We start from the raw sequence: 12,117 nt of genomic DNA on the forward strand, positions 1-12,117 counted from the left end.
CATAGTCTATTGACCAGTACCTGCTAGGTGCACACCAATCACAGGGCATGCTGCAGCCCAGGGCCAGACAAAAAGTATTAAACTACAAGTTGTTTACAGCTTAGCCAGGAAATATCAACCTGGACAAAAGTTACAAGCCCTCTAGGATGGAAAACTACTCCTCAGGTCTAAGGGGAAAAAATCTTTTGATCTGTTTTTCCAAAGAACCAAGGCAAAAGGCCACTCATATCACCACAGTCCATCCTCTAGCCTTTTCACCATGGGTTCTTCGCATACATTTTACCAGTCCAAATCAGTTATTAACAAATTAGTCCATTCGTTGGGCAGAAATTCTCAGGGTGAGGTCACTTAGGTACCAGCCACTCAGGTCTCCTGCAAGTGTCCACCTGATCTGGTCAGGTTCTCTTAAGTCGTCCCAGCTTCTCCCTTGATGATAAACTTTTACTGAGAGACTATTATTCCCTTGCTCTGAGCCTCTTGAGTTATTAGCAAAGTAAAATCTTTATGGGATATTAGGTTTGGCCACTGTACTCCAGTCCAGCAGTACCCCCTCCCTAACCCACTCTCTGAGTTACAACTTCTACAATTACAGTTTCTACAATCACAGTGAACCCTGTTAACAATCAACATTCACAAATGAATCATACAATCAGATCAGCATCTTCCCCCACCCTCTCTTCCCCAGACCCATCAGGAAAAGAAGAATCTAATAGTGAGGGATCCTCCCCTGTCTTCCTCATTTTGAGTGTAAGCACAATCACAAAAGCATGTAAGCCAGCCACTTCATGCTATATGTCCCCTGGTTTTAGACAGCCAATGTTTAAATTGCCCATCCCAACCAAACCGATACTCTGAGGAGATAAGCATGGTCCGTGGTCTGAAAAACCTGTTCTGGTTGTAACTTGAGCATCAGCATCCATAAGCAAAGTCCAGTGCAGGGGCAAGCCATCAAACTGCAGCAATCTCCACCAACTCATGGTGTCAAACATCTCTCTCTTTTCCTCCTTTACCTGGAACCAGGTCACTCATCCCCATTTTGTCAGGGTCAGCTCATCCCTAGCTATCCAAAGCTAGGTGAATGGGTATGAGCCATAGCCTTGGGAGTCCATACAACTTCCTGCACTTCAGACCAGCCAGTCCCTTCTGTCTCATCCCTAGCCACCCGGGTCTAGGAACGGGTGCAAAGGAACAGGTCCAAACTCAGCCCGTGTCGTCATCGCTGCACCTCCCCCACTTCTAAGCACACTGTGGACTCAGGTAGTCAACTCAAGTGAGCATACCAAGTTATCTACTCACCAGCTTCCATTAACTTCCAGTCTTGGAAGGGGCTCTTCTGATGGGCACTGACATGTCCTATTCAGCACACCCTTAAGATTGCATAAGGCTGTGCACCACATAAACATCCCTTTACTGTTCATTCACCAAACATCTGTTTGGTCAACCAAACCTTCAATGACTGTGGTACCTTCAATCAAATCCAATGGTCTCTCAAATGCAAATTTCTTGATCTCATGAGCTTTTGGCATAAGCCCCATTTACTCTTTCCCCTTTTTGTATATCCAATCAAGTACTGCCTGAAGGGCAGAGTTACATGCTCTGTGTTTTTGTTACAATACCCACTATTTCCACCATACATCAAGTCTGTCTTACACCACTAGGCAGAGACAACATTCCTTCAATCAGGTAAATATAGTATATGTGGATAAAACATAGTTTTAAACAGTCCAGTCTCATCTTCTTTCTCCCATTCTCTGGCTATCTTACCCATGTGCAAGCTTTTGATCTTAGGTCTCTAGATGCATTGAACCAGAAGACCCTGGCCCCCTATCAATCACCTTCCTTAACGTTCTGGGCCTTCAGGCCAAGCCACTCCAGATGCAGCTTTCCTATTCATTGCTGTAGCATAACATCTCTAAGTTTTCTTTCAGCATTACAGATAGCAGCAATAAAAATAACCACCTAAGAATCAAGAGTTTCCCACCTCATGCCTGTTCATCCTTTCTCTTCCGAAGTCCCATGCTTCCATGAGTCAGGAGCCACTGCAACAAATCCCACTTCTGATGCCAACTATGAAACAGTAGTAGTAATAGTAGCATCGGAACCTATTTAACTTCAGGAGAAACAGTGACCAGGAACAGCCCAAAACTGATTCCTATGAGGTGGAAGTCAGACATACTTCCATTCTCTAACCTTTTTACCAATTCTGACAACAGCTGCTCCTCCCAAGACACTCTTGACTTCTCTTCTAGGCTTGATAAGTCATTGTAATGGCCACAGAGAACTCAAACATCATACTTACAGTTAAGTGATTTATTAAGGAAGTAACAGGATACAACTTGGAATCAGGATCAAGAGACTACAACTTGGGATATCAGGAAGCATGTAGGCAAAGCCTCCCCCAAAGCGTAGAGCACATACCTCCCTTCTTCAGTGCAAGACAAGTCTCTCAGTTCCTCTCAGCCATGCAAGCAAGGAGGCCCTTCTGCCAAGTACATCCTTTATTTGCTGTGCATGCCCTCTTGATGTCACGCACACTCCCTCTCGGACATCTCAGAACAGGCCTCCTCTCAGCTTCCTGAGGACAGGAGACTCCTGAGGACAGGCCTACTCTGCCATTACGATCAACTCTGCTGCAATGCCCCTTCTGGGCCTGTCATCACTAGTTCTGTCACTGGGCTCCTTCTGGGCCTGTCACCATCAGCTCTGCCACAGAGCCCTAAGTCTCTGTCTTCAGTGTTACAGCCTTTGACCTGTTATAGCTCTTATAGGAGGTTCCTTGCCTCCTCTCCTTTCTTCTGCTTCTGCCTGCCTCCTGTCTCAAAAACTGCTGTGGGGTTGGCTGCATATATAAACAAACTCCTTGCCAACTTCAAGGAATGGCTCTCCCACTAGGGCCAAGACATGACCAATGTCCTCTCTGTAGGCCAGAGACACTTCATTTGCATAGTAGGCTATAGTAACTTCATTTGCATAGTCTATTGACCAATCCCTGCAAGGTGCACACCAATCACAGGGCATGCTGCAGCCCAGGACCAGACCAAAAGTATCAAATTACAAGTTGTTTACAGCTTACCCAGGAAATGTCAATCAACCTAGATAAAAATAACAAACCCTCCAGGGTAGAGAACTAGAACAAAGGTAACTCCTCAGAGCTAAGAGGAAAAATACCTCTCAATCTATTTTCCAAAGAATCAAGGGAAAAGGCCACATAAGGGAACTCATCTCACCACAATGTCCACTTACGGGTGGTGTAAAAGGTTAAGTGCCTGACTACTAACTGAAAGGCTGTTGGTTTGAACCTACCCAAAGGTGCCTCAAAAGGCAGGCTGCGGAAAGGTCACAACCTTGAAAATCCTTCTCAGTTGTATTCCACACATTAAGAGATCACCATGAGTTGCAATCAGCTTGACAGCAACTAACCACCACCAACACTGAAGAAAGTCTGGTCCTCACGGAGCTGGAGCTTACACTCTCACTGACACTGATTTATTTCACGTGCATCTTTTTACTCTTGTTAAAGGCCTGACACCATTTGGTTATCACTTTTAAGTCCTCTCTGCTGTGTATGCTGACGAACCTGAAGGTTGGTTTTTTTTTTTTTTAATTAAAGCCCTCATCATACCACTCTTAGAGGGTTCTCTGTCATGTAGTTTCTTTGTAAACTGTGATATATTGAGCTTTGGCTGAAATACTGACCACATTAACAAGTTTTCTCTCCTATTTGGATTCTGATGATTGTTGAGGAATGCAAACCCCTCTTGAGTTCTTAAAACATATCATCTTCAAGAGTTTCCCCTCTTGGTGGCTAACTCTGAGTTATAGAATATGCCCTACCACACACCCCTTATGTTTTTTCTCTCCATTTGTGGACTCTCTGATAAGCCTGAAGATGAGGAAATGTATAGGGTTTATCTCCTAAATGAAATGTGAGAAGATATGAGCTCCAACTAAAGCCCTCCCCATAGTTTTCACATGTGTAGGGTTTCTCTCCTGTGTGAACTCTCTGATGGGCACAGAGACTTATTATTTAAAACCCTTACAACCCTTATCATATTGATGGGCAGGGTTAGGAGGGGTTCTCCCATAGGAACTTGATCATTGTGAGATGTGGGTCTTCCACCAAAACCTTTTCCACATTCCTCACATTTTTAGGGTTTTTCTCCAGTATGGATTTTCCGGTGAATTCAAGATGCAAACTCTGACTAAAACCCTTCTAACAAGTCACAGTTATAGGGTATCTCTCCTATGGGGACTCCTTCATGAGCATGGAGATTACATGCTCTGATTGAAGTCCTTGTTAAAAGTTCTATAATGAAGATGGAGTCTCAGATGAAACTGAAGATGTGAATTCTAAAACTCTGATCATTGGATCACATGTGTATGGTTTCTCCTGTGTGGACTCTCTGGTGAATATGAAGAAATGAACTACGAAGAACTTAGTACATGCATAATCACACTTGTATGGTTTCTCACCAGTGTGGACTCTCAGATGGGCTAGAATATTTGAGCTCCAGTTGAAGCTCTTCCCACACTTCTCACATCTGTAGGGTTTCTTTCCTGTGTAAATTCTGATCGGTATGGAGACTTGATTTATTATTAAAGCCCTTACCACACTTATCACATTGATAGGGAGTTTTTCCCTTATGGACTTACTGATGCTAAGTGTAGATTTTCTGCTGAAGCCTTTCCCACACTCATTACATTTATAGGGTTTTTCTCCAGTGTGGACTTTCTGATGAATGTGAAGATACAAACTCTGACTAACCCCCTTCTCACACCTGCCACACTTGTAAGGCTTCTCTTTTATGTGAAATTTTTCACATGCATGGAGGTATGTGTTCTGACTGAAGTTCTTATAAGTTTTATCATAATGATGAATTTGAAGACATGAACTCTGACTGAAAGTCTTACATGTGTCACATTTGTATGGCTTCTCTTTAGCATGCACTGTCTGAGGAACTTGAAGATATGACCTCCGAATGAAACCCTTACCACACACATTTGTACGGTTTATCTCCTATGTGGACTCTCTGGTGGACGTGAAGAGATGAACTATAACCAAAGACCTTACTACATGCATCACATTTGTATGGTTTCTCACCAGTATGAACTCTTAGATGAGCTTGAAGATGCGAGCTCTAACGAAGTGTTTCCCACGCTTCTCAAATTCAAAGGGTTTCTTTTCTGTGTGGCCTTTACAATAAATATCATGATCTGCTATTGCGAGCTGATGGTTTCTCTACTGTGTGAATTCTCTGGTGTGCGTGAAGATAAGGGCGCTGACTGAAGCTCTTACCACATACCACACATTTAAATGGCTTCTCTCCAGTATGAATTCGCTGATGAACCAGAAGATATGAACTCCGACTGAAGCCCTTAGCACATATGTTACATTTATATGGTTTCTCTCCGGTATGGATTCGCCGATGAGCTTGAAGATGTGAAGTCTGACTGAAGCCCTTACCGCATTCCTTACATTTATAGGGTTTTTCTCCTGTGTGGACCCTCCTATGGACATAAAGATGTGAGGTCCAATTAAAGCTCTTCCCACATTCTTCACACTTGTAAGGTTTCTCAACTGTGTGAATTCTCTGATGGATACGGAGACTAGCTTTAGTACTGAAACCCTTAAGACAATTATCACATTGATAGGGGGTCTCTCCTGTGTGGAGTTGTCGATGAATGCGAAGGGCTGATCTCCCACTGAGGCCTTTGCCACAGTCCTCACATTTAAATGGTTTCTCTTCTGTATGGACTCTTAGATGCGCTTGAAGATGCGAGCTCCAACTGAAGCGTTTCCCACACGTTTCACATTCAAAGGATTTCCTGTCACTATGGAGTCTACAGTAAATACTATGATCTGAGCCATTACTAAAGCTCTTCCCATACCTCTCACAACTACAGGACTTTTTATCCGTGTGAATTAGCTGATGAGCATAGAGAGAAGAACTCTGACAAAAACCCTTACCACAGTCATGGCATTTGTAGGGTTTCTCTACCATGTGAACTCTCTGATGTGTGTGAAGATAGGAGCGCTGCCGGAAGCCCTTACCACAAGCCATGCACTTAAATGGTTTCTCTCCAGTATGGATTCGCTGATGAACCCGAAGATAGGAACTCCGACTGAAGCCCTTAGCACATATATTACATTTGTATGGTTTCTCTCCGCTATGCATTCTCTGGTGGGCTTGAAGATGTGAAGTCTGACTGAAGCCCTTATCACAGTCCTTACATTTATAGGGTTTTTCTCCTGTGTGGATCCTCCTATGAACGTAAAGATGTGAGCTCCAATTAAAACTCTTCCCACATTCCTCACACTTATAAGGTCTCTCAACTGTGTGAACTCTCTGATGGACATGGAGACTTGACTTACTACTGAAACCCTTAAGACACTTATCACATTGATAGAGGGTCTCTTCTGAGTAGACTTGATGATTGGGAAGTACTGATCTTCCACTGAAGCCTTTTCCATAATCCTCACATTTAAATGGTTTCTCTCCTGTGTGGACCCTTAGATCAGCTTGATAATGTAAGCTCTGCCTGAAGTCCTTCCCATACTCCTTGTATGTATAGCATTTCTCTCCACTGTGGATTTGACAATGGATGTTAAGATCAGAGCTACGACTGAAACTCTTCCCACAACTCTCACACCTGAAAGGCTTCTCTTCTGTACGTATTAGCTGATAAGCATGAAAAGAGGAACTCTGATCAAAGCTCTTGCCGTACTCATGACACGTGTAGGGCTTTTCCCCTGTATGGAATCCCTGATGTGTGTGAAGATACGAACTCTGACTGAGGCCCTTACACTCATTACACTTACAGTGTTTCTCTCCTGCACGAACACTCTGATGAATGGGAAGAACTGAGCTATAACCGAAGCCCTTTCCACACTCACCACACATATGGAGCTTCTCCCCGATGTGTGATTTCTGATGAAGTTCAAGACTGGAGGCGTCATCACAGAAACCTCTGCCACACTGATTGCATGTGTAGGTTTTCTCTCCTTTGTCGATCATATTATGCTGACTAAGTGATGATTCCTTCATGAAGTCTTTTCCACTGTGGCTAGAAGCTTTGTCTGTGTGGTGTATTCCATGATCCTCATGGTGGCGTGAGACCCAACTGGAGCTTGGCAGAACACACTGTTCGCATCGACACAGACTTTTTCCCACATGAATCTGCTCACATCTACTGTGATGATCCTGTGACTCACTCAGATACGTTCTCTTTCCCAAATCTTGGACTCTCCAACTTGGAAACTTCTGATTTTTAAAATTATTGTAACTATTCCCTTGAAGATTCATTAGATAGTTCTCCTCTTCAGAAACCGCAATAGGCACTCCTGTCCAGATCTGACAGGGGAAATCATTTTGTTTTAGCAACCAAGGATTATTCCCTTGAAGATTTATCATGGAATCTTGACTTCCAGTTAATTCTCCCACAACCTGTTCCCAGATATAACTGCAGGATAGCTCTTCATATAAATGATACCTTAATCTTTGAAGAGTCTCGATCTCAGTCTTATTTTGATGCTTGTCCTCTGTAAGGATAAAGAGAATTCAGAGGTGAGAATAAATGAATAATTTGTGTGAGATGTCGCGATTTCACACTTTGGCCACAGCAGGAGACCTACACGAACCAGGGGGAAAGCCTCACCCTGACTTTACCATCTCGTATCCTGTTCTTCATTTTATTTGCCTGTGGAAACAAAGAGTTGGCCGTCATGCTTTTGTTTACCAAATGCTAAGACCAGGCAGTGTTTCGTTCTGTTGTATATACGGTTGCTCTGAGTTGGCGCCAACTCGACTGCAACTAACAACAAGACTCATTTAGACCCACACAGTCTAACATGTGAGATGCAAGTAAGAAATTAGGCAGCTGCAGAGCAATAAAAACATTGTAGAAATATTTTACAGTAGAGAAAACTCATCTTCCTACTTCTAAGTGTAGTCAATCAAAAGCCACCTTCTCATTTGAGGAGTATAGAGGGACGTGAAACAACATTAGGCTGCCTTTCTCTATACCTGAAAATCAGGACTGCGTGGCACAATCTATACACTAGACGTATCAACTGTGCTCAAAGCATCCAGGCAAAAGTTTTATGACAGACTGCCATGGGATGCCAAGAGTCCTTAAAGCGACAATTGGAGGAAAGGATATTTTTGGACCACTACCTCTCTATCAGTTTGTTGTACTATGGTGGCTTGCTACTGCTGTAATGCTACGCTACTGGTAGTTCAAACACCCTTTTGGGGTCACTCAGGGTGGACGGGTTCCAACAGAGTTTCTGGACTAAGACAGATAAGGCCTAGAAATTCACTTCTGAAAACTAGCTGATGAAAACCTTATTGATTACAAGGGAATACTATCTGACTTGCTGGCTTTGGACATGTCATTAGCAGGGATCAAACACTGGATGAGGACATCATGTCTGGTGAAGTAGAGAGCCAATGAGGGTGAGGGAAACCCTTCATGAGGTAGACTGGCCCAGTGGCCACAATGGATTCAAACATGCTGTGATGACAGTGATGCACAAGGTGGACAACATTTTGTTCTGTTGTACGTATGGTCGCCATGAATGAGTCAGAGTTACTCAATGGCAACTATCTAAAATTAAATCCTTCTAAGTATGTAACACAGGAACTGTGGTGGGGTAGTGGTTATTTGGCTGCTAATCAAAAAGGTCAGTGGTTCAAACCCACCAGGTGCTCTGCAGAAGAAAGATGAGGTGGTCTGCTTCCATAAAGAAAGACCCCCAATGGGGGGTCACCATGAGTCAGAGTTGACTTGATGGCAGTGAGTTTGGTTTATTTGGGGGGTAAATATACAACTCAGCTATTCAAGACTGCAATAAAGTTACTGGGTGAGAATGATGTTCAATTACAAGTACAAAGTTAAAGCTGTTTAGGGTAAATACAGAAAACTACTGAGAATGTTAGCTCCAATCACATAATCTTCAATCCTTTTAAAGGAGTGTTTTTTCAAACTTTCAAACTGTTTTTTAAACTCAATGTATCCTAAGAAATGAATTTTACATCATGAGCCAGTATACACGTACATATACATAAACTCAGATGCATTCACCATGAGTCAGGATTGACTCAATGGCAAGTAACAACTATACTATCAAAGTGCACCTTCTACTCTTTCTCACACAACTCAGTATAATTGGCTGTTGTTGCCTAAATGTGTGTAATCTTTGCTAAGGTGCTCTCATATTTTCTATTCCATTCTGTTTTATTTTAACTCTTTTCAAAAGAAATTATGACTTGATTCACTAGACTGATTTACAATCCACTGATAGGTCACAACACAGAGCTGGAAAAGGAAAGACGAGACACAGAGCTGCCCATTTATGAATCGCTGACAAGAACAAACATTTGTCCTGGCAGAAAGACTAAAAGTGTCTTCTCTCTGTGGCCCTCTAGGACTAGGGTACTCAGATCCCCAGGCTCAGGGAACTCTTTCAGGGGCCCCAAAGCCCTAAGTGACTGGGGACATCAAAACGTCCTAGAGCAATGATGCCAAGTTACGGAGGGCACCCGTCCTCACCCACTGAGAGCACGTTCCTGAGGTTCTCCAGCATCACGTCGCGGTACAGCATCCTCTGGGTGGAGTCCAGCAGCCCCAGCTCCTCCTCAGTGAAGACCACAGCCACATCCTTGAATGTCACTGCTTCCTACAAAATCAAAGACACAACCTCCTTCTTAACAACCCACGGCCCCTGGAAGAGGCGCAGCACTGACAAGGCAGAGAGGATGGGTGACAAGCTGTTGTGCGGATTCTGAGGGACTCATGTTGGTTTTTTTAAGAGTCCATGGCTGCTATGAATGGTTTGAACTTGACTACTAACCTGCTGGTTGGCGGTTTGAACCCAGCCAGCAGCACCATGAACAAAGGCCTGGTGATCTGCTTCTGTAAAGATCCCAGTCAAGAGAGCCCTGTGGGGTCGCCATGAGTCAGAATCAACTCGGCAGCAACAGGTCTGCTGTTTTGTTTGGTCTTCCCCTCCTCTTTGCCTTCCACACTGCCGACACTACACTGAGTCACCTCACAGTGCTGCAAGTTAACAAAAAAAAAAGGTCCCCACGCTTTTACCTCAGTGCTCCTTGTGACTGTTCTTATAGGTTAAGTCCCAAGAATTTTGTTCCTGAGTCACACGGTATACACATCTGTTGTGTTACCTAGTGCCACTCTGACAGGAATATACCACAAATGGGATGGCTTGAACAAATAGGAGTTTATTCTCTTACAGTTTTGGCGGCTAGAAGTCCAAGTTCAAAGTGCCAGGCTCTAGGGGCTGGGTGAAAGCCCCTCCACCTTGGGCTTCAGCTCTGCCTTTAGCTCCCGGCCCACTGAAGGTGGAGGCTTCTCTTAACTCAGGGAGCTGCTGGCTGCTGAGGCTGACAAAACCCAAGGTCGACAAGTAAAAAGGCACAGTCCTGGTATCACCAAACCACATGGCAGGCCATTAATTCAAGTCCATTAAGAGTCCCAAGATCAGCAGACAACATGGCAGGCTGCTGAACAACTACCTGGCTACATGCAGGGCTCAAGTGTGCCATAAGCTACAGACCACTCTTAAAACTTCTCCTTACAGACAGGGAGCAGACCACATCCCTAAGGCAGCTACTCAGCTGCCCACAGTAGATCCCACCATGGAGTTGGTTACCAGTCTCATCATGGGGAATACTACATCCAGCTGCCCAGCCACTCAACTAGGCCCAGCCAAGTTGAAACATAACCCTAACCACCACAACATTTTACAACGGGATTAATGACTCTCTGCCCACTCATTTGCTGGTAACTTTTGCCACACTCACCAGCCTTCAGTTATCCTTCCTGGGTGGTAGGGATTAGTCCTCTGTGCTCTCAGGACACCTGTCACGTCCATCTACTGCAGGACTCACAGTACTGAGGTGAGGTGCACAGTTCTAGAGCCAGACTGTCCTGGTGCATACCCTGAGGCCCTGCTGCTTGCCAGCTGTGTGCCCTTGGATAAATTACTCACTCTCTGAATCTCTGGTCTTGCCTTATTTGTAAAACAGGGATAACAGTGGTAATGACATCATGAAGTTATTCTAAGTTTTACATTAATGAATACATGTAGAGCTCTTAGAACAGTGCCTGATGGATAGTAAGGACTCAGTCAATGTTAGCTATCGTCATCACAAACATCAGCATCATCAACTGCACTCACTGAAAGGCTAAAGAGTATTTCATGAAATTCATGATCTATTATTTATTAAACCAAGAAGCCCTGGTTAAGTGCTTAGCTACTGCTAACTGAACAGTTGGAAGTTTGACCCTACCAGCTGCTTCTAAGGAGAAAGACAAAAAGACCTGGAGATGTGCTCCTATAAAGATTTAAAAAAAAAAAAAAAAAAAAACAAACTCCAAACTTATTGCCATGGAGTCGACCCTGACTCACAGTGACCCCACAGGACCGAGTAGAACTGCACCATGGGGTTTCCAAGGCTGTAAATCTTTACAAAAGCAGGTTGCCACTGCATTCTCCTGTTGAGCAGCTGGTGGGTTTGAACCGCCAACCCTTCGGTTAGTGGTCAAGTGCTTAACCACTTGTACCAACAGGATTCCTTCCATAAAGGTCCAGCCTTAGAAACCCTACAGGGCAGTTGTGCTCTACCCTCTACGGGTGCTATGAGTCGGAATCGACCTGCTGGCAATAGGCTTCGTTTGAGTTTTGCTTCCAGAAAGACTTACAGCCTTGGAAACCCTACGGGGCAGTTCTACTGTCTCACATGAGGTCACTACGCGTTGAAACTGATTTGACGGCAGTGAGTTTGGGGTGTAATACATTTAACCCATCCAATTAACAGACATTTACTTTTAGACTTTATCTTCAGCCCAACAGTCTGATTATTAAGAAAATTTCCAGTAAGCTGAAACTGCAATGTCAAAGTATATTCTCCTTTAAAATTCTGATAATACGTCAGCTCACCTTCCCAGAATACCTTCCTCCAATAAGGTAAACAATCACTGATTGGCCTTACCTTGGTCAACACTAGACATTAAACCAAAAACCAAACTCACTGCCGTGGAGTCGGACGCAACTCATAGTGACCCCTCCTTGGGTTTCCGAGGCAGTATCACTAC

General features: G+C 43.9%; 1 protein-coding gene across 1 annotated transcript in view; it reads right to left on the reverse strand.

The window, feature by feature from the left end:
- Positions 1 to 4,272: 4,272 nt before the first annotated feature.
- LOC103198891 (zinc finger protein 235-like) overlaps positions 4,273 to 12,117 on the reverse strand; it is an 8,272-nt gene continuing 427 nt past the window's right edge. Inside the window, exons 2-5 of the mRNA XM_042781250.1 lie at positions 9,553 to 9,679; positions 6,597 to 7,540; positions 5,890 to 6,263; positions 4,273 to 4,306 (exon numbers count right to left, since the gene is read on the reverse strand). Coding sequence (XP_042637184.1) covers positions 4,273 to 4,306; positions 5,890 to 6,263; positions 6,597 to 7,540; positions 9,553 to 9,679 — 1,479 coding nt within the window. The remainder of the gene's footprint in view (positions 4,307 to 5,889; positions 6,264 to 6,596; positions 7,541 to 9,552; positions 9,680 to 12,117) is intronic.

Source organism: Orycteropus afer, unplaced genomic scaffold (genome assembly GCF_000298275.1).
Source record: "Orycteropus afer afer isolate SDZICR_OR568_19922 unplaced genomic scaffold, OryAfe1.0 scaffold00099, whole genome shotgun sequence".
Lineage (NCBI taxonomy): Eukaryota > Metazoa > Chordata > Mammalia > Tubulidentata > Orycteropodidae > Orycteropus > Orycteropus afer.